General features: G+C 37.4%; 1 protein-coding gene across 4 annotated transcripts; it reads right to left on the bottom strand.

The window, feature by feature from the left end:
- Positions 1 to 1,547: 1,547 nt before the first annotated feature.
- Positions 1,548 to 26,445, bottom strand: man2c1 (mannosidase, alpha, class 2C, member 1). 4 transcript variants are annotated; one of them, XR_007825784.1, is made up of 27 exons: positions 26,285 to 26,445; positions 25,915 to 26,040; positions 25,721 to 25,844; positions 25,576 to 25,646; positions 22,042 to 22,219; positions 21,758 to 21,947; positions 18,950 to 19,056; positions 18,633 to 18,743; positions 18,439 to 18,531; positions 16,448 to 16,564; positions 16,276 to 16,371; positions 16,050 to 16,195; positions 15,783 to 15,906; positions 13,171 to 13,292; positions 13,008 to 13,093; positions 11,806 to 11,967; positions 11,554 to 11,636; positions 11,368 to 11,462; positions 11,181 to 11,285; positions 10,898 to 11,054; positions 10,671 to 10,814; positions 8,712 to 8,821; positions 8,520 to 8,599; positions 8,298 to 8,437; positions 8,099 to 8,202; positions 2,386 to 2,500; positions 1,573 to 1,675 (listed from the first exon to the last, which is right to left on the bottom strand). XR_007825784.1 is itself a non-coding variant. In XM_051099822.1 (26 exons), the coding sequence occupies exons 1-26, from the start codon at positions 26,383 to 26,385 to the stop codon at positions 1,603 to 1,605; spliced, it is 3,045 nt and encodes a 1,014-aa protein (XP_050955779.1). In that variant the 5' UTR covers positions 26,386 to 26,445; the 3' UTR covers positions 1,548 to 1,602. The 4 variants fall into 4 exon arrangements, 3 of the variants coding, with proteins under 3 accessions (XP_050955779.1, XP_050955780.1, XP_050955778.1); XM_051099822.1 differs by lacking the exon at positions 2,386 to 2,500 and having other exon boundaries at positions 1,548 to 1,675; XM_051099823.1 differs by lacking the exon at positions 1,573 to 1,675 and having other exon boundaries at positions 2,244 to 2,500.

Here is a 26,445-nt window from a genome sequence, read left to right as displayed (position 1 = left end):
ACCATCATTACTTCATCTCCTGCTTCTGTTCTTCATTTTCACTGGTTTTTCCTCAGTCAGCTGGCTGATAGAAGACTGTTAATAGTGTTTTGGGTATTTTTGGGTACCAGACAAAGACCTCCTGTTAACAGGGTTTGGGTATTAGGCCTCTATGCTGACGAGTTGTTCTGATACTGGACAAACTGATATTTTCTGACGGGATCTGGTGTCCGGGGCTGGATCTTAATTGTCTAGGCATGGAGACAGTGATCTAACAGTATAAATCTATATATTACTGCGTTTCCCTAGTGATAAATTCTGGGAGAGGACAAATATTCAAAACTTTCTGAAAATACAATATGAGAATTAACTGCACAATATCTAGAAGTGTGTACCATGGACATTATACAGTTTGCATACATACTTTTTTTTGTTCAAGACATTTTCAACTCTGACTTTGGACCAATTCAAACGGTCCACAAGTTTCCGGCGTAAGAAATGAAAATCTAGAAATAAACTACAACTCCCATGAGCCTCTCGTGTCCGTTTCATAAACGGTAGCATAAACCCTGCGCGTTTCCCTGATGACATAACAATCTTGAGGAGCAAAGGTGGGTTGGTGCACGATTCGCTTCAATAATTTTAATCATCGATTTACTGCAGATCCTACATTCTATTTTGAAGCGCACATTGCTATGGGGCAATTCCTGACGTCTGCATGTAGAGACATATGCACGTACAAGTTGCTTAGCACTAACAGCAGACTTTAACAATAACATCGTTCAGCATGAGGAAAAGATTTTATAGAAAACTTGCACAGAAAGCTTGTCAGATGCTTTTCGTTAGTGTACTGTACACATATTCATATACGAGTATAAATGCTATTATTGTCCACTTATTATTTACGGTTTACAAGAGTTGTAGAGGTGACTGAAATTTGAATCCTGTTACTCACGTTTTAAGAAAAACACTTTTTTCCCCTCATCGATTTATGTGAAATGTAAATGTATTAGTTACTACTTACGACCCAGCTAACTCCTAAGGACAGTTTAAGTAACTCTGATACCCATGGTCATAAAATCATCTTTTTTGCCTGTGTCTGTTCATTTGGGATGTTTATGTAAAGATTTTCCCTAGAAAGCTGCAAAAAAAATGATATAGACTGGTAAAAAGTTACGTTTTTAGGAGTTGTAGGCCTTATTTTGTAATTGATTTTCTGTAACAACGTCTGACCCCTTACTATCTTATGTTTAGGTTTCTGTCGCCCTATCTTCATTTCCTGCTTAAAAATGCCAGAAGGCCCTGAGCTCCATTTGGCCAGCCTGTATGTCAACAAGATGTGCGAAGGGCTTGTGTTTACTGGTGCTGTAGAGAAATCTGAAGTCAATAAAAATCCCGAGGTCCCGTTCTGCTGCGATGCCTACTGCATCAAAGCCCAGTCCAGAGGAAAAGAAGTCAGACTCACACTCACGCCCATTAAAACTGATGACAACAGTAAACGCAAGGTCAGTAAACATCAGTCCCAGCAGCCCATGGATGTGGTTTTCCGATTTGGGATGTCAGGGTTTTTCCGCTTCACTGCAGTAGACGATCTTCCTAAACATGCCCACCTGCGGTTCTACACTAATGAAGCCCCACGCAGGGTGCTGAGTTTCGAGGACACCCGCAGATTTGGCAGCTGGCATCCAAATGGGACCTGGCAGAAAGACAGAGGGCCTTGCGTCATGTTTGAGTACGAGAGCTTTAGGTGAGGGAGAAAAGTTCATTGGGACTGTGTTTCACAATGCATCCAACTGTATAGGAATGGTTATTTTTACAGTACTATTAATCAGCAAACTTTCACTGGTAAAATCATTTCGGGAGGGCTCTGGAGTTTCCTGTCAGTGCAAAAAGCCTCCCCTCCCACCTATTTTCAATTGAATTCTCCACCCTGACTGACAGAAAACTGCTTTGTTTGAAATGCCGGTAACTCCAACTGTGCTGTATTTGTCTGAAAGAACAAAGTCATATACCATCATGGGGTCATTTTCATTTCTATCCCTGTGGGTTTGCTATTGTGGTGTACTAGATTAGTCTGCTATTTTGGTTTGACCAGCGCAGCACATAAAGTTACATCATGGAAACTGTTAAGGTCAATGCTGATATTGGGCAAAATGTGATGCTGGTATTGTATATTATTCCACAGTTCTCAGCGAAGTTGCATTTCAAACAGAAGGTCAGTTTACAGTGTTGTCGGCTTATCGGTGACTACTAAAACTGCACGTTTAACTTTTTCAGGGAGAATGTTCTTTCACATCTGACTGATAAGGCATTTGACAAACCCATCTGTGAGGTGCTCTTAAATCAGAAGTATTTCAACGGGATTGGGAACTATCTTCGATCAGAGATTTTGTTCAGGTAACTCACCTTGCACTGGTCGACTGGCCATCAACTGGAACCGGCTTGCTCTTAACACACCTTCAACTGTTCTATGTAATTTCCCAAACTTGCAAGCTGTGATGTCTAAAAAAATGGAAGTACACTGTAAAAAATAAAAAAGACAATTTGTTGAGTCAGCTTAAAATAATTTGTTACGCTGCTGCCTTAAAATTTCAAGTTCAGTCAACTAAAATATGTTTAGTCAACTTGAAATGTTAAGTTGTACTAAGTAACAACTTAGATATTTGTGTTTGCTAAACTTAACAGATGGGTAAGTAACCCAGCTGCCTTAAAATTTTAAGTTGATTCAACTCAAATATAGTTGTCACTTAGTATAATTTAACATTTCAAGTTGAATAAACTTTTTTTGAGTTGACTGAACTTAAAATTTTAAGGCAGCCAGGTTACAAATTAGTTTAAGTTGAGGCAACAAATTGTTTTTTACAGTGTAGAAGGACATTAAGCACAACCATTTTAATTTGTTGTAGGACTGTCATTTCATTTTATATTAAAATTACATTGACATCATTTGATTTAAAATAAAACAACTACTGTAGCATCTTTGTTTTACTCATTGCATAAATTGGTTGCATAATATATTTTTAAGGATTTTATATATTTTGATTTTATGTAATATTACAAAGCTAAAGTCAAACCATTCAGTTTTTTGCTCGAATTTAAAACAACAAAAACAACTTCTGATGCTATATAGTATTTCTTGTTCATATATGTATTCTTTTTTTTTTGTCTGTGGCTTAAAAAAACAAATTTTGTGCACAATTTACTAATTTGTTTTTTAGGTTTAGTAAATCCTGTGCACCATTTGCTAATTCATTCTCTTGGTTTACCAAATGGTGCGCACAATTTTCTAATTCGTTCTTTCGGTTTACTAAATCGTGTGCACAATTTGCTAATTCTCAGTGCACACGATTTAGTCATTTGTTCTCTCGGTTTCCAAAATCGTGTAAATTATTTACTGATTTTGTAAACTGAGAACAAATTGTGTGCATGATTTACTAATTCGTTCTCACGGTTTACTAAATCATGCACACAGATCGCTGATTCGTTCTCTCGGTTTACTAAATTGTGCAAATAATTGTATTAATTAGTTAACGGTTTAGTAAATCATGCGCATGATTTGCTAATTTGTTCTCGGTTTATTAAATTGTGTGCACAATTTGCTAATTCGTTCTCTCGGTTAACTAAATTGTGCGCATGATCTGCTAATTTGTTCTCTCAGTTTACTAAATCAGCACGATTTGCTACAGTAATTTGTTTCCTAAATTGGTAAATCATGTAAACTATTAACTCGTTCATTCTCTTGGTTTACCAAATCATGAACACGATTTACACATTCATTCTCTCAGTTTACTAAATCATTCTTATGATCTTACTCATTCGTTCTCGGTTTAAATCGGTCTTTCGGTTTACTAAATCATGCAAACGATTTACCATTTCATTTACCATTTCGGTCAGTTTACTAGTGTTTACTTGTGTGCATGGTTTACGAATTTGTTCTCTCTGTTCACTAAATCGTGCACACAGTTTGCTGATTTGTTCTCTCGGTTTACTAAATCGTGCAAGCGTTTCACTAATTAGTTCTTTCAGTTTACTAAATTGTGCAAATGATTTTATTAATTAGTTCTTGGTTTAGTAATTAGTGCGCATTATTTCTAATTCGTTCTCTTGGTTTAACAAATCGTGCACACAATTTTGTAATTCGTTCTCTTGGTTTACCAAATCGTGCACACAATCTACAAATTCATTCTCTCAGTTTACTAAATCATGCAAATGATTTTATTCATTCGTGTTTGGTTTAGTAAATCATGCACACGATTTGCTAATTCATTCTTTCAGTTTACTAAATCATGCAAACGATTTACCATTTCGTTTTCTCAGTTTACTAAATCATGCAAATGATTCACTAATTCATTCTCTCGGTTTATTAAATTGTGCACACATTGTTCCCTCGTTTTAAGTAAATAGTGCACACAATATAATAATCCGTTCCCTCATTTTAAGTAAATCGGGTGCACAAAATAATAATAAGCCTTGCAGCGTTACACGGAATCATTTTAAGTGAGAGGCATCTACATCTGTTTATGAGAATGATATTTACTTTGTTTTCCTGCATGTCGTGCAGAGCTTGGTCTGATTTGCTTGTAAAAAGATAAATGAATAAATTAAACTGCAATCAGAATCAACCATGAAAAATCACGAATGGTGCATTTCTAAATTAAACTGTATCTCAACTTTAAAAGAGAAGTCCACTTCCAGAACAACAATTTACAGAATGTACTCACCCCCTTGTCATCCAAGATGTTCATGTATTTCTTTCTTCAGTCTTAAAGAAATTGGTTTTTGAGGAAAACATTTCAGGATTTTTCTCTGTATAATGGACTGCTATGGTGCCCCGAGTTTGAACTTCCAAAATGCAGTTTAAATGCAGCTTCATCCCAAATGCGGTTGTAAACGATCCCAGCTGAGGAAGAAGGGTCTTATCTAGCGAAAAAAAATTTTTTTTTTTATAAAAATAAAAATTTATATACATTTTAATGTCAAACACTCGTCTTGTCTTACTCTTCCCGACCTCTGTTTTTGTTCCTGTTCATGACAGTTATGGTATGTCGAAAAACTCCCATGGGTCGGGACTGGGTCGGTACTTCTGCAGCAACGTAGGATGATTTTGAAATGATTTTTGAAATTGAGGGAGAAAATACGATATGAGTTTTTTGACATACCCTAACTGTCTTGAACCAGAACACACAGAGTTCAGGGAGAGAAAGACTTTTAGAAAGTATTTAAATTGTATTTTTTCATGAAAATCGTTTCACTAGATAAGATCCTTCTTTCTTGGCTGGGATCATTTACAACCGCATTTGGGATCGTTTGAAGCCGTATTTAAACTGCATTTTAGAAGTTCAAACTCGGGGCACCATACTAATCCATTATATGGAGAAAAATCCTGAAAAACAATTTATTTTTCAACTGAAGAAAGAAAGACATGAACATCTTGGATGACAAGGTGGTGAGTACATTACCTGTAAATTGTTGTTCTGGAAGTGGACTTCTCCTTTAAGAATAAAACCACATTGTTTAGCTGAAAAAGCCTTTGAACTTCTCTCTTTGATGGCCTACTATCACGTCAGTCCAAATCTAATTATGAGAAAAAGGACTTATTTTCCCCAATCTTTTTCAGATTACAAATCCCTCCGTTTGTGAAGGCACGGACTGCTCTAGAGGGACTTGTACTGAAAGACGAGGATAAAACGAAGGTCAAAAAGGCGATTACAGTTGTAGAGGTGAAGGAATCTGACCCTCTTGTCTGTGTCAGTGTATTAATAGGCACTTTGTTTGGCATAAATCATCTCTTTGTTCTCTTTCATTCAGTCAACAGATAAAATCGGGAAGAAAGGGGTGAAGGCTGAGACCCCAGACCTCCTTTCCTTATGTCACACGGTTCCCTTGGAGGTGGTGAAATTGGGTTTGTTTACACTTCAACCAATTGTGATTTATTAACTTATTTTGCACAGTTGTACATGCTAAGATGTGCATATGATGGTACTTGCATACCCATTGCATCCTAAATGACATCTGCTTTATTACTTTATTCTTTTTATACCTTAAGGTGATAATGGTTATGCTCCAGCAAAGGGGAAGTATTCTGTGCTTCAAGCATGGATGCAGTGTTACTGCGTGCAAGGAATGAACTCATTAGGTGACCACAATGGACGTACAGTTTGGTTCAAAGTATGTGCATTTCTCTGCAAATATTAATTCTAATCCTGTAACTACTCTGTAACATATTTAGAGTTCAATATGATTTTGTTTCATTGTTTGCTTTGGTTTTAGGGGGATCCTGGTCCTATGGTGCCTAAAGGTAAAATCCCTCTGCAATATAAACACATGATTGATCCTAAGAATGTTAAAGTAACACGTGACAAAACTAAAAATTTCCCTCCATTAGGTGCCAAATCTCGCAAAATTATGTGGAAAAGGCAGACAGATGATCAGGATTACACCAATTCAAAAGTGAGATGTTGTTACTTTACATTTCCAACACTTGGGTTCAAAAACAGATGCAAGAACTTTACACAATATCTGCTTCACTCTAGAAAGCTAAAAAGACCAGCACCGACAGCACTCCAAAACAAAAACCTGCCAAGAAAAAGGAAAACATAAAGGTAAAAAAAGAACAAGCAACCTCTAAAACACAAAATGCTTCAAAGGGACTGAAAAAAGGCACAAAAAGGGCCACTGCACCTGCGGATAAGAACAAGAAGCCAAAAACACAAGGAAAGAGAAGCTTAAAAGGTCAGAATCTCACATTTACCATTTTTATGGCTACTTGCAGTATTATTAGTAGTCAGATCCTGGTTTCACCACAATGTTGTCCTTTTTTAAGTTCCTCCAAAAGCTGGAACTAACAGAATCAAAGGTCAACGTGTGGAGAAAGTGATTAAAACTAAAAGGAATCCTGTCACCTGCAGGAAAAGCGCAACAAAAGGTATGATTCGGTCTTTTATTCTTAGGCTGACTGTGCTCAATGAGTTGTTGTGTCTTGGTATTTTAATCATCCTCTGAATTCTATTGTAGCAAAACCACAGCGGAAAAATAGTGCCGCAAGACGACGCCATACCAAGTGAATCACTCAGACTGAATCATCAGAATCCTTTTCAACAAGAGGTGAAAGTCAGCAAGCTACTGTAATGGACCACCCAGATTTTCTTTTTTTAAAGCAAATAAGAAATATATGTATGTAATCAAATATATAAATATATATATTTTTGACTTAGTGATTTCATAGTCCTTTTTTAAAGCAAATAAGAAATATATGTAGTAATTAAGTATATAAAAATATATATTTTTGTTGTGTAAAATGCCTGCTTGGGCCTCACTTCTGCACTGTAAAAAATAAAAAAACACAATTTGTTGAGTCAGCTTAAAATATTTTGTTACCCTGCTGCCTTAAAATTTTAAGTTTAGTCAACTAAAATAAGTTTATTCAACTTGAAATGTTAAGTTGTACTAAGTAACAACTTAGATATTTGTGTTTGCTAAACTTAACAGATGGGTAAGTAAGCTGGGTGCTGCCTTAAAATTTTAAGTTCATTCAACTCAAATATCTAAGTTGTCACTTAGTATAATTTAACATTTCAAGTTGAATAAACTTTTTTTGAGTTGACTGAACTTAAAATTTTAGGGCAGCCAGGTTACAAATTATTTTAAGTTGACTCAACAAATTGTTTTTTACAGTGTAGTGTTTAATCAACTGTAATCATCTTCACTACCTTTTTCTTAAGATTTTACAAAAAAGTTGACGGGGGAAAAAAGAACAAGTAATCCATTTTAAATTACACTGGAATTTATTTTTTACAAAAAAAAATAAAGCTTTGTGGAAAAAAAAAAATGTGTATTAATATCATAAACAACAATTTTCGAAAAGTGAAAGTGGCAGCAGCTACTTTACAAGTGATTCAAGTACCTGCATCATAATTGATATGCGGTTAAATTGAATACTATATAATTAGGAGCAGAGATCTGATCTGAAAGGGTTTGAATGTTAAGGATATTCCAGATGTGGTCTTTGTCACAGGGATACTGGAAACAGGACGCTCCAGGAAATCACAACTGTTAAAACAATCATCTATAAGAATAGTGTTTTTGACAGTTTAACAACATTTATTTATTGTGTACTCACTGCCATGCTTCTTTCACGGAAAGGGATGTTGACAGAGTCGTAGTCACGCAGCTTCCATGAGACTCGTAGAGGCGAATAAGAAGAGCCTTTTTACTGCTTTCCGCCTGTGAGAAAAAGTAAACAGGGTTTGTGCCGAACACAGAGAGTGGGCAAAATCTGTTAGGAGAGGTCACCAGCAGGACATTTCATAAATAGGCACCTGTTTTACAGTCTCCAGGATGACAGCAGGGGAGTTCACAGAGAATGCACTCCAGGGTTCAGAAATAACACGGTGAAAGACGTGAAGTGGGAAGTTCAGGTTGTAGGCGTGCTGGATAACTGAAGCATCCTGGAAGGGGCCTTTACAGATGTGTTAATTTTATTTGTGGTGTTGTCTGAAAATGATTTATAATGTTTTTTTGTTGCAAGAGTATGTACTAACCTGTGTGTGGCATCAAGGCGTAGGTAAAATTTTGACTACCCATATCCGCATTGGCATCTGGTGCTTTTGGAGCCCGCAAGCTGTGGAAAAAAAGTGTGGTTTTAGCCCAAACATAAACACATTTTAATGACCTGTCTGTACTTGTGTTAGAATGAAACTGCTTAGTTTTTTCATTTTGCGTGGGTAGCTTACAGGGACAAGGTCATGATGTTTCCATGGATTGAGTAGCCATATTTGGAGTCATTAAGAAGAGCCACACCAAAGCCATGCTCCGAAAGATCAGCCCATTTGTGTCCCCACACCTAATATTAAAAACATAAGTTCATACATTATGTAAAGTTCTCCAAAAGAACATAAAACCACAGATGTTACAAGGAGGAGACATGGCTGAGAAACCCATGGGAGAAACTGCAGTGTTCAACATGAGGGTGTTTCAAATAAAAAAACCCAACAGGTCTTGGTCTTTCTGGTCTAAAACATGCATGGGCATTCATTGGACCAACTACAGCAGGGGTGTCCAGACTCAGTCCTGGAGGGCCGGTGTCCTGCAGATTTTTTCCTGATTTTGTTGGTGGACAAGTTACTGAACTGTACACTTCCCAACAAATGTCCCAAACAGAGTACTTGTGGACTTTGTTGACTTGTAGCCTTGGCTACACTAAGTCTATCAATTGTATAGACCAGGGATGCCCAAACACGGTCCTGGAGGGCCGGTGTCCTGCAGAGTTTAGCTCCAACTTGCCTCAACATACCTATCAGAAAGTTTCTAGTATGCCTTCTGTAGTAATGGTTGATTACCTGGTTCAGATGTGTCTAATTGGGGTTGGAGCTAAACTCTGCAGGACATCGGCCCTCCAGGACTGAGTCTGGGCACCCCGAACTAGAAAAATGCAGCTTTTAGCTTGATTTGAGCTAAAGAATCAAGGTTTACCATATGAATTTTTTTCCTGATTTTGTTGGTGGACAAGTTACTGAACCGTACACTACCCAAGTGTACAAAAGTGCGCCAAACAGAGTACTTGTGGGCTTTGTTGACTTGTAGCCTTGGCTACACTAAGTCTATCAAGTTTATAGACTAGGGGTGCCCAAATCCAGTCCTGGAGGGCTGGTGTCCTGCAGAGTTTAACTCCAACTTGCCTCAACACACCTGCCGGAAAGTTTCTAGTATGCCTACTGTAGTAATGCTTGATTAGCTGGTTCAGGTGTGCTAATTGGGGTTGAAGCTAAACTCTGCAGGAAGTCAGCCCTCCAGGACTGAGTTTGAACACCCCTGTTACAAACCTAGAGCAAGGCTGGGCAGCTCCAGCTCAAAGTCGACTGTCCTCCAGAAATCATTAGTGTTGATGCTCTGCAAGGCAGTTGACCTTGAGATGCCCAAACCTGCTGCAAGGTGTCCTATTTATCAATTTGTGTTTTTATTTGGCTCTCATGAGCACCTCTTTGCTGCCACCATGTTCCCTTCCCAGCCCACTATTACCCCTTTTCCACCAGCATGAACGGGTGCTAGTTCAGAGCCAGTGTTCTTGCTGGTTCGAAGTTGGTTTGACTGGCAAGCCTTATAAGAACTGGTCTGTCTTTCTACGGGCTAGAGAGCCACCACAGAACCAGGTCTTTCATTACTGAATACATCTCATCTTTCCCAGCAATGTTTTGGTGCTACTTACAAACCACTTTTCCTGGTTCCAAGATGATGCTTTTGGTGTCTAAAGACAAAGAACCAATTTGAAACTAAGCTCTGGCTCTCATGAGCACCTCTTTTTGGCCACCATGTTCCCTTCCCAGTCCATGGTGTGAACCTACTATGGGCATGTTATGGGCCCACAGTAGCTCTGCTTTGTGTGGGGCAGCATACACTCAGCCCCCACTTTGGGCTGTCCCACTCAGGACCAACAGTGTGGGGCCCACATGTGCCCCGTTTCACGCTGGTAGCAGAGCCCAAAGTGGGCGGCCCGCATGGGGCTAATTTTTTTTGTCCCAAAGGGGCATGTTTGCTGGGTTGTTGTGACGTTTTGCCATACCCACATTGGTGAGGACACAGTAGACTACTACTTGACTTCTACTGTGAAGTTACCAGCATGTTGACTCTAGAAAAGAACTGCCAGGATTGAGGGTAAAATTTGTGTAAAAGGGATTAAACCAAGTACACACTACCTCAAAGCGTGCCCAGTCCCAAGAGGTGTTTCTATGAGTGGGCCTCTGCAAGTGTCCAAACTGGATTTCATAGGTAGCGTTTGGGCTGCGCACCTGCACAGGGAACTCCACCTTCAGAAACTTATGTGACTCTTCCCAGTCCACCTGGAAACAAGATATCCATTACAATCGGTTGAGTGCCTATCAAGCATAAAATGACAATCTTAAAGTAATTCATCTTCGCTCACCTGCGTGTTGAATTTGATATAGGGGCAGCAAGCATCAAGAAGAATCTCCTGTCTAATAGTGCTTTTCCCGCTAATCCTTAGAGAGAAGGAGACACTGCCCTGAAGACTCCCTGATCTCACCACCTTGGCAGGTTCGATGACCTCAATTACAGGCTTCCTGGGAAATCAGAGTAATTGCCATTAAGAATATGACATTAACTTGGGTTCGTACGGAGTTCAAAGCTGGGTTTATACTGGATCAGAATCTGATCCCACCCACTGCAGTGACAAGAAACAGGCTCACCTTGTCTGAAGGTGGTAGTCCATCACATCCCAGGCATCCCAATACAGAGGTACATCATCAAACAAAGCAAACTGGTTCCCGAGGCAGCCCTCAGAAATGGTTTCCCTGAAGTCATAACATAGTTTCTTGCAGTACTATAAACAACCTTATAAGACACTTTTCTTGAAGGCCCTACATTATGACTCACCTGTTTGTTTGGAGTAAAAGCAAGGATATCAAATGACCTGTTTGGTCTATAGTGGCTTTCAAAAGACCATTCTCCATTATAATAGTCCCATCGACCTGTATCACAAAGAGCACCCAATGAATGATGAAAATGTGTGGGTTGAAGAGAAACTTTAAATGCTGGAAAATGTTCAAGGGAATCAAGTACCATCTTTGTGATGGAAACAGAATCCTTAGGCTCTTCCGTCTCTATGACTTGAGCTACTCCCACACTAGGTACTTTCACCAAGACTGTGGAAACGGGTATAGACCATAATGATGGATGTGGTTCAAAGAGCCTTTCTCTACTTTAAAAAAATCTTGCCCTATTATTATCTCCTACATGAGTAGGTGATATCTTAGAGGTTTACCCAAAAATAAGGTCATCTGAACAAAGTCACGTTTTGTTTGTGGAAAGTACCTAATCTTGTTTGAGTGTCCTCCGCCGGCAGTGATATGACTTCAGTTCTCTCCCAAGGTAAAGTATTCAACACAGCCATGCTGGATCCTACATTCTTCCCAGGAGTGGTTCCCAGAGATTCACAAGCAGCAAGAAGTAGTCTTGACCCTGTGGTGCGTATCTCTGAAAATATGAAGTTCATTAAGTCATCTGATGATGCAGTCCACTGGGGATACCACAGACACAGGAAGTAGAGCTTATCTTATAAATCATCGAGACCCATACTACTTATGTTAGATTTGTCATTACTTTGTGGACATGATTATTGTCTTAGAGCATATTTTTTGTTTTTTGTCATCTTTTACTCATTCTCATGCCATTCCAAACCCAACATGAAGGATGGGATGACAGGCAGAATGTTTACACAAGTTTTCCATTTGGATTCCAAATCTTCTCAAGTCATACAACATTAGCTATGTTTTCTTACAAAGTTGCATAGGCGTTAAGTATCACTAATAAAAATAGAAGTTGTTGCTTCTATTTTTCCTACATAAATTACTTGTGGGATAGTTCACCCAAATATGCCATTATTCATTATGTCATTACTCACCCTCATGTCGTTCCAAACCTGTCAGACCTTTGTTCATCATGGAACACAAATTAAGATATTTTAATGACAGGTAAGATAAGATAATAAATGACAGAATTTACATTTTTTGGATAAACTAACCCTTTAAGTTCTTATTCCTCCACCATAGCTCTGAAATATGCCATGTGAGGATACATTACACTAATTTTGCTGTCAGCAATACCAAGTGCCACTGGTTCTCATGAGTCTCAAATTTGAGTGTGACTGAGATTTGAGATTGCTTAAGGGCAACACTTTTAATGACTTAAAATTCAATATACTGCCCACACATAGCTATCAAATGACATTAGAAGATTTGGAATAGAATGCCTGAATTGTATGAAATACTTTTTGGTAATTTTATGAGGTTCATTCCCCACCCCATCCCCCATATTTAAAGCTAGACACAGACAGTCCCCCTTCATTTAGACTGAATGAAAAAGATCATCTTCCACTAAAGAATGAAAATAATGCAGAGTTGGAACGACATGAGGGGGAGTAATACAATAACTGAATTTTTAAACATTTATTTAATACTACCTCTTATTCTTCCAAAATCGATAGTTAGAAGACAGAATACAGACAGATGGTTTACCGTCATAGTACTGTAAAGCATCCTCAACAACCATCTCAATACAGCTGCCAGGAATCACATCATGGAACTGATTGAGTAGAAGCAATCTAAAAGACATCCAGAGAGTCACTTGAGATCTCAGCTATGCACTTATCACTAGGATCTGTAATGCATCAGTACTTGCCTCCACAGCTCTTGAAGTTTGCATGCTGGGTATTTGAAGCACTCTTTTTTACACAAGGCTAGGCAGCTAGCCACCTCAATGTCATGAAGCAGAGCTTCACATTGGCGGTTTCCCAACTTTATCTACCGAAAAAGAATTAAAAGGGGACACATCATGGCCTTGTTGGTTAAAACAGACCAATAATATAAATATAATCTATCACATGAACCAAGCTAATCATTCAGACATTGACAGTATTGACATTGGAAAAGCATTAGCAAATGACGTCCTTTATACATCTGGACTGGGCTTCTCAAAACCATCATGAGCTAAGCTGACCGTAGAGACCATTAGATGGCAGAATGCTGTTGGGACACCCAACCCTGATGAATAATGTTGTGAACTACACTTCCAAGTTGAGGTTAGCCAGTCATAACTGAGGTAATTTACAAACTTGTAAAGGCACAGTAACCAAAAAATGCAATATCTTCACTGTTTATTCTTAACAGCATATATACAGTACTGTGCAAATGTCTTAGGCCACTAGTATTTTCATCAGCTAAAAAATGGTTTAAAGTCAGTCTTTTGCTGTAGTGTGTCAGTAGGAAATATCACTTTACATTTCTAAACATTCATTTTGCCATTAATTGTAATAATCCAGTGAGATTTTTGTGTGGAGCACAGGCTGTTGTCAGACTCCTTGTGCAAATAGAGATCTGATCACTCCATCATTCAATCCAGTCTTTCTTAAGAAACAGAAAAAACGGAGACAGACTAAATCCAGAAGAACTGTGGCAACATCTCCAAGATGCTTTAAAAGACTTACACCTACAAAGCTACAGTACTGTTAACATTTTTAGGCAGTTAGGCACATAAAATGAGGATGCTGTCAAAAACAATGTCATAAATAGATTTTCTTTATCAATGAACTTCTATTAACTAAAATAAATTTGATGTGACCATCCTTTGCATTTAAAGTAGCTTTTGCCCTAGGTGCACTTGTGACATAGTTTTTCAGGTAGCTTTGCAGGTAGGTTATTTGAAACATCTTGGAGATGTTGAAACAGTTCTTCTCGATTTAGTCTGTTTCAGTTATTCTGTTTCTTCTTGTCATTCCAGAGACAGACTGGATGATGGTGAGATCAGATGTCTGTGTGGAGCACTGGCTGTTGTCAGACTCCTTGTGCAAACAAAAATCTCACTAGATTATTACAATTAATGGCAAACAGAATGTTTGGAAATGTAAACTGATGTTTCCTACTGACACACTACAGCAAAAGATAGAAATAACTTATTTTAAACCATTTTTTAGCTGGTGAAAATACTAGTGGCCTAAGACTTTTGCACAGCACTGTATATATACAGTTAGGTCCATGAATATTTGGACACTGACAAAAGTTTTGTTTTTTTAGTTGTTTACTGAAACATATTCCAGTTATAGTTATATAAAGGACATGGACATAATGTGTAGACTCTCAGCTTTCATTTGAGGGTATCCACATTCAAATTGGATGAAGGATTTAGGAGTTTCAGCTCGTTAACATGTGCCACCCTCTTTATAAAGGGACCAAAAGTAATTGGACAATTGACTCAAAGGCTACTGAGTAAATACAGAGGGTACACTGCAAGGTGCAAGCCACTCATAAGCCCCAAGAATAGAAAGGCTAGATTGGACTTCGCTAAAAAACATGTAAAAAAAAAAAAAAAGCCAGCACAGTTCTGGAAAAACATTCTTTGGATAGATGAAACCAAGATCAACCTCTACCAGAATGATGGCAAGAAAAAGTATGGAGAAGGCGTGGAACAGCTCATGATCCAAAGTATATCACATCATCTGTAAAACACAGTGGAGGCAGTGTGATGGCTTGGGCATGCATGGCTGCCAGTGGCACTGGGACACTAGTGTTCATTGATGATGTGACACAGGACAGAAGCAGCCGAATGAATTCTGAGGTGTTCAGAGACATAATGTCTGCTCCGATCCAGCTAAATGCAGTCAAATTGATTGGGAGAAGGTTCATAATACAGATGGACAATGACCCAAACCATGCAGCCAAAGCAACCCAGGACTTTATTAAAGCAAAGAAGTGGCGTATTCTTGAATGGCCAAGTCAGTCACCTGATCTTAACCCAATTGAGCATGCATTTCACTTGTTAAAGACTAAACTTCGGACAGAAAGGCCCACAAACAAACAGCAACTGAAAGCCGCTGCAGTAAAGGCCTGGCAGAGCATTAAAAGGGAGGAAACCCAGCATCTGGTGATGTCCATGAGTTCAAGACTTCAGGCTGTCATTGCCAGCAAAGGGTTTTCAACTAAGTATTAGAAATGAACATTTTATTTTCAGTTATTTAATTTGTCCAATTATTTTCGAGCCCATGAAATGAAGGGATTGTGTTTTAAAAAAATGCTTTAGTTCTTCATATTTTTATGCAAACTTTTTGTTCAGCCCGCTGAATTAAAGCTGAAAGTCTGCACTTCAACTGCATCTGCGTTGTTTTATTTTAAATTTATTGTGGTAATGTACAGAACCAAAATTAGAAAAAAAATTGTCTCTGTCCAAATATTTATGGCTCTAACTGTATATATATATATATATATATATATATTGGGTTTTAGGAGTCGGAGACACACCTTTGCTTGTGTGGTGTATGTGCCATTATGTAGCTCAAGGAAGAGCTCGCCCACCCATGTGCACAGAAGGGATGAGTCCGATTCCAGCTGAGAGAACAGGACATCCGGATTTGACATCTGAACCCTGGATGACACAATTACGATCATCTCAAATCATTACTAAATAAAGACTGATTCTGGTAATTATCCTTCATTGACGTCACACATTTTAATGTCTGTCTTTACACTTGTCTAAACAAAAGGAAATGAGAGAAAAAGGAAACTGACTTTGGCAAGCCATCAGTGTTGCGGATACGCTGTAGACGATCCAGCATTAGCTGCGTGGGGCCACCGCCACCGTCTCCAAAACCGAACAATACCGCGCTATGATTGGCTCGTCCCTTGTCTTTATTGTTCTTCACCGTGTTAACCAACTGCGTTGAGCCAAAAAAAAGGGAGACATTAGATGGGCGTTCATTAGAGGAAGCTCTCAAATGATACATCACATACTTACATCTTCCACTTTACCCTTCATCTCATAGGAGTTACCCGGAGGAAAATGAGTGAGGACCTGCGTCCCATCAATACCTTCCCAAAAGAATGTGTTATGCTGGTGGAACGAGGATTTAAATGCTTTAAATGTAAAAAAACAATCATTTTAAGATAAAGATGTGGTAGGTACATACCGGGAATGTATTAACTAGATTCCAACTTAGCTTCTGAGTAAGAAAACGAGAGATCCCACTTTCTTTCATGATTTGAGGCAGCTGTGCTGAGTAACCAAACGTGTCTGGCAGCCAAAACTGTGTGAGACACAGTAGACAATGATTTAGTACAGGAAATTACTGAGTGTGTTTAGAACAGTGACTAGCATAATGCATAAACCTGTAGAATCTGAGTGAAGGAGTATTAGCTGTAGGTATATCACTGTTCTACTAACATGTTTGACAGAATATCCAAGGTGTTTCTACAAAAACCTTTATTGTGTAGAAAACACAGTGATCAAAATTAGAGAACAGTAACCACTTTCAGAGCTGAGACAGATCCAAATCCTGGTCAGCATTGAACTGACAAGCAATTCCAGCTGCAGTGCTGAACCCATTCCCCACTGAGCGGCTCTGCATTAGTGTGTCTTCTCGTGCATTTGTCTTACGTGGACGACTAGCCTTTTTTGGGACTTGAATGAATTAGTGTCATTGTGAGAAATCACAGATTTGGAATGAGCAACTTCTCTCATAGTGGCTGAAAGGGTCATCACTTTGGCCTTCATCTGGACAACCTCCTGTCGTAGGGTTTCAGTCACCTTAAATATGGTTTGTCATATAATTAGCAACAGATTAACTGTAATAATTTAAAGATATCTCAGTTTTCTGTAATTTTGATCAGAATTGTATTTCAAATATCTCATTTTAAGTTTTTATACTATGCTTTAAAATACAATTAATTTTTGAAATATGCTTTAAAAACTGCCCTTCTATTTCTGTTAGGATAACTACAGGACAAAGGACAAAGCAATGACCTTGAAATTAAGGAAATTGCAGGATGTTTTCTAATTTGTATCTTTTATGTATAATCAGATTACGTAATATGTAATTAGATTTTACAAATTTAATACTTGTAATTAGATTAAGTTGTAAAAGATTACAGTATTATTATTCACTGATGCATAGTTAATCAACTTCTGATAAACACACTTTATTTACTATTTGAGCATATTAGCACAGTCATTTAACAATGTATTGCTATGTCTTCAGAAGCCTTGTATTTTTTAAACATGTTAAAATGCACAAATTACTGATCTAATTTGTGACCCTGAACCACAAAACCTCTTAAGTAGCAAAGGTATATTTGTAGCAATAGCCAAAAATACACTGTATGGGTCAAAATGATCAATTTTTCTTTTATGCCAAAAATCATTCAGATATTAAGTAAAGATCATGTTCCATGAAGATATTTTGTAAATTTCTTACCATAAATATATCAAAACTTAATTTTTCATTAGTAATGAAATTGCCAAGAGCTTCATTTGGACAACTTTAAAGGAGATTTTCTCAATATTTAGATTTTTTTGCACCCTCAGTTTCCAGAGATCCAGTTTCCAATATCTCCTGAGATTTTGATGTTAGTTGATGTTCCCACGATATGCAAGTAAACAAAATATTTCATCTTATTTTAGAGTTTTATTTATTTACATTTTTATAATTTAATCAATTAGTCTTCCAACCCAGTGTTGGGAAACCCTTACAATGTAATGTTTAATGCACTTCATGTTGTTGATAACAAAGAATGGAATATATTTTCTTTCTCTATGTATTTTTATATCGATATGGTTCAAAATGATCCTTTTAAAATGAATGTCATAAATTAGTTACAAGTTATTAAAATGGCTTTTTTCTGTTATCTCTTCTCAAGGCCCATCTGTGGGTTGCGTCTGACAGATATACAGGCTCATGTTCCCCCCTTTTCAGGTTCTCAAGAACTCCTCAGCCTTGGCTGAGAAAAGACATGCACTGTTTTTCTTAATCTGTTTTTTTCCTGATAAACTGCAGATTTATTAGGATTAAAAGATTTCAAGACCTGTGCCAATGAGTTACTGCATGCACCTGCATCAACACTGATAGCGAAGTAGAGAAAATAACTATTGTGTCATGGTGGGGGAATGTACGTTGAGTGGTACCTCTTTACAGTAATGTCCAAATTCATCCTTGAAGAATTTCTGGCCGTGTAGAAACTGTCTGACCATGGATTCCCCAGATGGCAAGTTGCCATCCTAATACAAAGAAGCAGAACAAACCAGCTTGTTAAAGATATTTTAACTAGTTCTGAACAGAGTGCAATGAAGAAACCTTGTGTAGTATATTTCCATCCTACCATTTCCACCCACGTGCCTCCGACCGGAATAAACTGGCCTTTCTGCACAAATTGCTTGATCTCTGAGAACAGGCTCGGGTACCAGTTCTTCACCCACTGGAACTGCTGTGCCTGGACATACACGTTTGTTTTTCGATCATGATACAAGTACTTTATCAATGTTTTTTGGTTTGTACTAAAATCTTTTTACATTCGAATTAACAGTATTTGGTATGTTCATTAAGCATTTTCCATCGGCTAATAGCCACAGTGAAGGCAATTCCTTCTCGTTGTGAATAAATAGGAAGAAAATCTGTAAGCATCGTTGAAAAACTTACCTGTGAGCATGTGAAGACAAACTCTGGGTTCTTCTCCATCAGTCTGATCACAGTGACCCAGCTGCGAGCACACTTCCTGATGGTCTCTTCATATGGCCACAACCAAGCTGAAGAGGAGATTGAACACTTTCAACATGATCTAGTATTTGTTACGTTCCCTACAATTAAAAATTCTGTATTAAGAATTTATATATATTGCAGATTTGTTGAAAAAAGTGAAATTATTCTTATAATTTAAAACAATCGTTTTTTTTAATTTTAAAAATTACAAATGTGAAATTCAAAATGTTTATTATTTAATGCTTATTACATGTATATATATATATATATATATATATATATATATATATTGTTTTTTTTTCAGAATACTTTGATGAATAAACAGATCCCAATTGTTTTAGTATATTTTAATATTAAAATGAAACAAAAAGTGAAATTATTATTACAATTTAAATTTATTTAAATAGAAGTTTTGCAACAATATAAACTTACTGTCAACATTAATATATTTAATTATATTTAATTTAATTACAATTTAAAACTATTTTAATATATTTAGAATTTTAATTTTTTACTTTAGTCTTAAGTGTCACATGAGAAATCATTCTAATAAATACATATTTTTTTTATTCACTTATTTATTTATTTACAGAATTCTTTGATGAATAGAAAGTTCACAAGAACAGCATTTACAAGAATAATAACAGCAAGTTAATGTGTCCTTGCTGAAAAAAGAAATCATTTGTTTAAAAAAAATAAAAATAATATATATATTTACTTTTTTAAAATATACTTTCGGTAACAATATAAAAGTCTTTACTGACTTTACTTTTGGTCATGTTAATGTGTCCTTGCTGAAAAAAAGTCACAGTTTCTTAATAAAGTGTAAATTTGGAAAGCTAGTATACATTTTAAATTACCAACAGCTGCATAAATGAAACAATAACTACTTTTTGTGTCACAAACAGTAAACTAACAGTTTGTGGGGCCTCAGAGAAGAGAACAACTCAGAGTTTTCTGTGAGCCATTTGGGGCGACCATAAGAACAGATTGGGAGCTCACATGACGCCAGCGCGTCTTGACCAATTCCTGCCCTAGACTGACTTCTCACCTCAGGGATGAATCGGCAATAAATGAATTAATTCAGGAGGACAGAGAACTCTTGTTCTCTGCTGGGATCACATGAAGCCACAAATGCCTCATCATCACCTTTTGACCAGCCTCAGTCAGACCCATGTAAGAAAAACAGGAAAGACTAATTTACATGAATCAATTGCTAATCAAATAAACAAGAGAGGCAGATTTACATTGGCACGTCCAGCCCACAGGACACACGGGTCACTACAATGTGACACTCAACATTTCTTTCTCCCCTCCTCTTGGATACGTCCAAATGTTCTTCCCCTCCAACAAAGAATACACAAACTTATACAAACAATCCTATAAGACAATCATTTATCACCGTTACTAGTAGAGCAAATAATTCACAATTATGTGTTGTCTATGTCTTTTATATGCTCGGTGTGTTCATTGTAACCTACGAAGCTAACCAATGTCTGTGTAACCCATTAGGTAGACAAAGTTATTAATGTGTATTCAAGATACCTGACGTTTGGTATTAAATGAAAGCTTATTTTATTTCCAAGATGTTGACGTGAAGGAAAAGTTTATATTATGTACGATGCTTGCATTACAACACTTAGTGATTAACAAACTCTTGAAGAAAAGTTGCCTTCACGTGACAGACAAACAGTATGCAACCATATGGGGCGGAGCTCCGCTTTGCAACCCAAATGATTGGAACACAACTTTGTGGGACGGACTTCGTCAGCCCGGGTAAAATCAAATGTCCAGAACAGCCTTTCGCCTTTCATTTGAGCTCGATCTCACCAGCGCTCCCAGCTTGACCACTACGCAATTGTGCCATCCATAACTCCACAGAACCAGCTAAAGCTTTGTGAAACTCTCAAAGTCTTTGCGACCCGCAACTCTGACTTTCAAAGAACTTACAGCTCATCACACTGGGTGACCAAGCTTCCACGGCCTGCACTGGGAGAATTGTTTGAACTGCTCGAACTACCTGAACGCTGAACTGGAGCAGCTTGAGACACTCTGATGGCGTGAACAGCTTGAGACGCTCACAACGAGAAAACACTTCACCAGCGCTCACCTGAGCTCCGAGAGCATCATCCGCGTAACCAAGCAACCAACTGAAGCTTCTTCCAGCCTTTCCAACTGTCCAATCACCACCGAAGGCTTCCCAAAGAGGACATCCAAAGAACCATCTCCTTGAGCAGCTAAAAGTCAAATCTCTGCTTTTGTGGTCTTCTCAGGTTGCAATTTAAGATCTAGTAGCAGATAGTAGAACTTTTGGGATTCCATTCAAACTCCGTAAATTCTCATTCCTTGAACCGTATGCATGTGTGTATGTGTGTAATTTTTAGTAGTTTAGTTCATGTATCTTAGAGTAGTTCAATAAATTCTTGTTTCATTCGAAAGAACATTGTCTTGTTTCTTATGTTTACGAAGTTACTGCCTGTGCCTAGATTTTGCTACCTAGCTCACAATAACAACCTAATACTGTGTTTATATTATAATCCTATGGCCACGGAAATAATATAAACATCCAGAATTGGTAAGATATACTAAGTGAAACTTTTTCGCTGGACGAACAGTTAATAAAGTGTAAACTATTAATTCTGAATCAATTAATCAAGTCGATTCCGAATCCTTTGGATTTGAGTCCCAATTGAATCTTTTAAATTAGATTTAATTACTCTAATTTTACTATAAGTTATTAAACGTTACCTGAGTCAATATGGCAGTGACCCATAGCATGTACCACATGTTGACTGTCCCCATTTTTCTGTCCAAAAAACTTCTGGGCTAGACTTCGAGCAGCAGCAAATGAACTGGGATTGGCTGGATCACACAGATTCACCATCTCATTGGCTGTAAACAAGGCCTGGAATCCACGCTGCTCTCCTTCTCCAAGTAACTGCCCAAAAACAGTGCAAAACAGACCGGGAATGTGTATTTACAGCATACATTTTTGATTCCCTGATAACTTTAACATCATAGTGTGAAAATACCTTAACAATGTCCACGAGCATCTCAAAGTCAGTGAGAAGCTCCCTGACATCTTGATTGAAAATAACAAGCTCGGCCTTCTGGAGAGTAAACTTCCTGTTTGGGTCGGGGGCGGCGATCATGGAACCTTGTCCGGCTCCAAAAAGTCCATTACATGCAAGTTCCACATATAGGGTAATTCTGCAAGGCAAGGGTAATTAGGGTAATTAGCCTGTTGCTAGCATGATTAGCAAGTTGTTAGCATGATTAGGAAGTTATTACCATGTTTCTAGCATGTTGATGTTACTATCATGATCTAGCACATTGCTGACATGATTTAACATGTTGTTAGCATGTTTTAACATTAGCTTGTGGTTTGCATTTTTATAGGCTGATTACAATGTTGTTTACATGATTAGCATGTTGTTAGCATGATTAACATGTTACTAGCGTGTTTTCTAACATGATTAACATGTTACTAGCACTTTTCTAACATGATCAGCATGTTACTAGCATGTTACTAACATGTTGTTAGCATGATTAGCATGTTACTTGCCTGTTGTTAGCATAATTAGCATGTTACTAGCATGATTAGCAAGTTACTAGCATGTTGCTAACATGATTAGCATGTTACTAGCATGATTAGCATGTTACCAGCATGTTGTCAGCATAATTAACATGGTACTAGCATGATTAGCAAGTTACTAGCAAACTTCAAACATGATTAGCATGTTAGCCTGTTTCTAGCATGATTAACATGTTTCTAGCATCTTGTTATCATGATTAGCATGTTACCAGCATGTTGCTAACATGATTAGCATGTTACTACCATGATTAGCAAGTTACTAGCAAGATTTTAACATAATTAGCAAGTCACTAGTATGTTGATAGTACGATTAGCAAGTTACTAGCACGATTCTAGCATGATTACCATGTTACTAGCATGCTAACATGATGATCAAGTTAGTAGCAAAATTCTAAAATGATTAGCATGTTGTAAGCACGAGTCTAACGTGATTACCAACTTACTAGCGTGTTACTAACATGATTCTAGCATTATTAACATGTTACTAGCATGTAGCAGGATGATTAACAAGTTACAAGCATGATTCTAATATGATAAACAAGTTCTAACATGTTACTAGTATAATTCTAACATGATTAGCATGTTACTAGCATGTTACTAGCATGATTAGCAAGTTAGTATCATGTTGCTAACATGATTCCAGCATGATTAGCAAGTTACTAACATGTTACTAGCATTAGTAAGTTACTAGCATTTTGTTCTCATGATTAACGTTATTAGCCTGTTGCTAGCATGATTAGCAAGTTGTTAGCATGATTCTAGCATGATTAGCATGTTACTAACATGTATCTAACGTGATTAGCAAGTTACTAGCATGTTACTAGCATGATTAACAAGTTACTAGCATGTTGTTATCATGATTAGCATGTTACCAGCATGTTGCTAACATGATTAGCATGTTACTACCATGATTAGCAAGTTACTAGCAAGATTTTAACATAATTAGCAAGTCACTAGTATGTTGATAGTACGATTAGCAAGTTACTAGCACGATTCTAGCATGATTACCATGTTACTAGCATGCTTCTAACATGATGATCAAGTTAGTAGCAAAATTCTAAAATGATTAGCATGTTGTAAGCACGAGTCTAACATGATTACCAACTTACTAGCGTGTTACTAACATGATTCTAGCATTAACGTGTTACTAGCATGTAACAGCATGATTAACAAGTTACTAGCATGATTCTAACATGATTAGCCTGTTACTAGCATGTTAGTAGCATGATTAGCAAGTTACTAGCATGTTGCTAACATGATTCCAGCATGATTAGCAAGTTACTGACATGTTTCTAACATTAGTAAGTTAGCTAGCATTTTGTTCTCATGATTAACGTTATTAGCCTGTTGCTAGCATGATTAGCAAGTTGTTAGCATGATTCTAGCATGATTAGCATGTTACTACCATGTTGCTAACATGATTGGCAAGTTACTAACATGTTGCTAACATGATTGGCAAGTTACTAACATGTATCTAGCATGATTAGCAAGTTACTACCATGTTGCTACCATGATTAGCAAGCAAGATTTTAACATAATTAGCAAGTCACTAGTATGTTGATAATACGATCAGCATGTTACTACCATGTTGCTAACATGTTTCTAGCATGATTACCATGTTACTAGCATGCTTCTAACATGATGAGCAAGTTAGTAGCAAAATTCTAAAATGATTAGCATGTTGTAAACACGATTCTAACATGATTACCAACTCACTAGCATGTTACTAACATGATTCTAGCATTAACATGTTACTAGCATGTAACAGCATGATTAACAAGTTACTAGCGTGATTCTAACATGATTAGCATGATACTAGCATGTTAGTAGCATGATTAGCAAGTTACTAGCATGTTAACAACATGATTCCAGCATGATTAGCAAGTTACTGACATATTTCTAGCATTAGTAAGTTAGCTAGCATTTTGTTCTCATTATTAACGTTATTAGCCTGTTGCTAGCATGATTAGCAAGTTGTTAGCATGATTCTAGCATGATTAGCATATTACTACCATGTTGCTAACATGATTGGCAAGTTACTAACATGTATCTAACATTATCAGCAAGTTACTAGCAAGATTTTAATATGATTAGCAAGTCACTAGTATGTTGATAGTATGATTAACAAGTTACTAGCATGATTCTAGCATGATTTGCATGCTGCTAAGATGTTTTTAACATGATTAGCATGTATCTAGCGTGATTAGCAAGTTACTAGCATGTTACTAGCATGATTAGCAAGTTACTAGCATGTTGTTATCATGATTAGCATGTTACCAGCATGTTGCTAACATGATTAGCATGTTACTACCATGATTAGCAAGTTACTAGCAAGATTTTAACATAATTAGCAAGTCACTAGTATGTTGATAGTATGATTAGCAAGTTACTAGCATGATTCTAGCATGATTAACAAGTTGCTAGCATGTTTCTAGCATGATTAGCATGCTGCTACGATGTTTTTAACATGATTAGCATGTATCTAGCATGATTAGGAAGTTACTAGCATGTTGCTAACATGATTAGCAAATTACCAGCATGATTCTAGCACCTTAGCATGGTACTAGCATGTTTGTAAGCATGACTAGCATATTGCTAGCATCATTTACATAGATTAGAAATATTATATGTATTAAATGTTAGTCTAAATGGATTAGAAATAATACACAGAAGGGAAGCTTGAGCCTCAAGGAATTCTGGGAGTTCAAATTTGAAGTTGGAGTTTGAAGAGTGTTGCTCATTTGAACATTTCATCAATGTAAGTCTATGGGATTTTTGGTGGTTTTGATAGTCTGGTTTATGAAAACCATAAGCTGGATCAGTCTAAAAAAAATGTAGCAACCCGAGTCAGATCAGTCTGAAGGTCTGAGCTGAGTTCGGTGGCCGTAGCTCAAAAACTCTAGGACGAAATAGTGTTTAAATTTAGGTTCAGAAGTTTAAATAATAGATCAGTACGCTGATTTTCACTTACCCATGAGGCTCACTGTCCTCCAAACAATCGGTCAAAACATAACTGGTCTTCTCACCTTCTTTGGTCAAACCCTGAAAAATAAATCACATTAAATACTCTCGTCAACATTCAGCATTCATGAGATTCTGATCTGCTCTTTCCTGACCTGGACAGGTTGTTCATCCCGCCACACCATTCCCTCTCCATCGCTCTCCCATCTCAGGTGGACCTCCTTTCCTCTCCAGGCCTCTGGGATCTTCAAGACCACTTTGAACCAGCACGTCCACCATCTGTGAAACATTTACTTCAGTACGCTACTATACACAGTTTGTCAGACAGTTCACATTTTACGCAACTTACGTGGGCCCGAACGCATCACCAACTGCACAAGGCTTAAAATTTTTCTGGACGGCTTCTGAATAAGGAATACGCTTCTCTGACAGGAACACGGAGATGGATTCAAGTGGATGAGTGTCTCCAAACAGTCTGCAGAGAAAAGTGTTTAAATCACTGCTCAAAACAAACCATCAACTAGAGTAAACAAGGTCAAAGGTCTTCTGTGAACTTTCAAGGAACAGCTTACACGAATATTTAAAGACATGTAGAGTATAATTCGCAAGTTTAACCTGAATAACGTCCAATTAATTTGCATAAACACAAATATTAAAATTCCAAACATAAGAATTCATAGAAAAAATGAGACGGTGTACATAAGATAACACTGGCTTACCTTCCTCTAAGATTACAGTCTGTGAAATATATATCGGAGATGAACTTCTCCGCTCGCTCCAGTAGAGTCCGTCTGTTTTTCAGTATGGGTTGGTGGTACATGATTATAAACTAATGTAGTTATGAATGAACAGATCAGCTGCAGACGCGTCTCTGCACTTG

This window comes from Labeo rohita, chromosome 25, assembly GCF_022985175.1.
Source record: "Labeo rohita strain BAU-BD-2019 chromosome 25, IGBB_LRoh.1.0, whole genome shotgun sequence".
Taxonomy (NCBI): Eukaryota; Metazoa; Chordata; class Actinopteri; order Cypriniformes; family Cyprinidae; genus Labeo; species Labeo rohita.
Note: the sequence above shows the minus strand (reverse complement) of the source record. Positions and strands in the feature narration are given on the sequence as shown.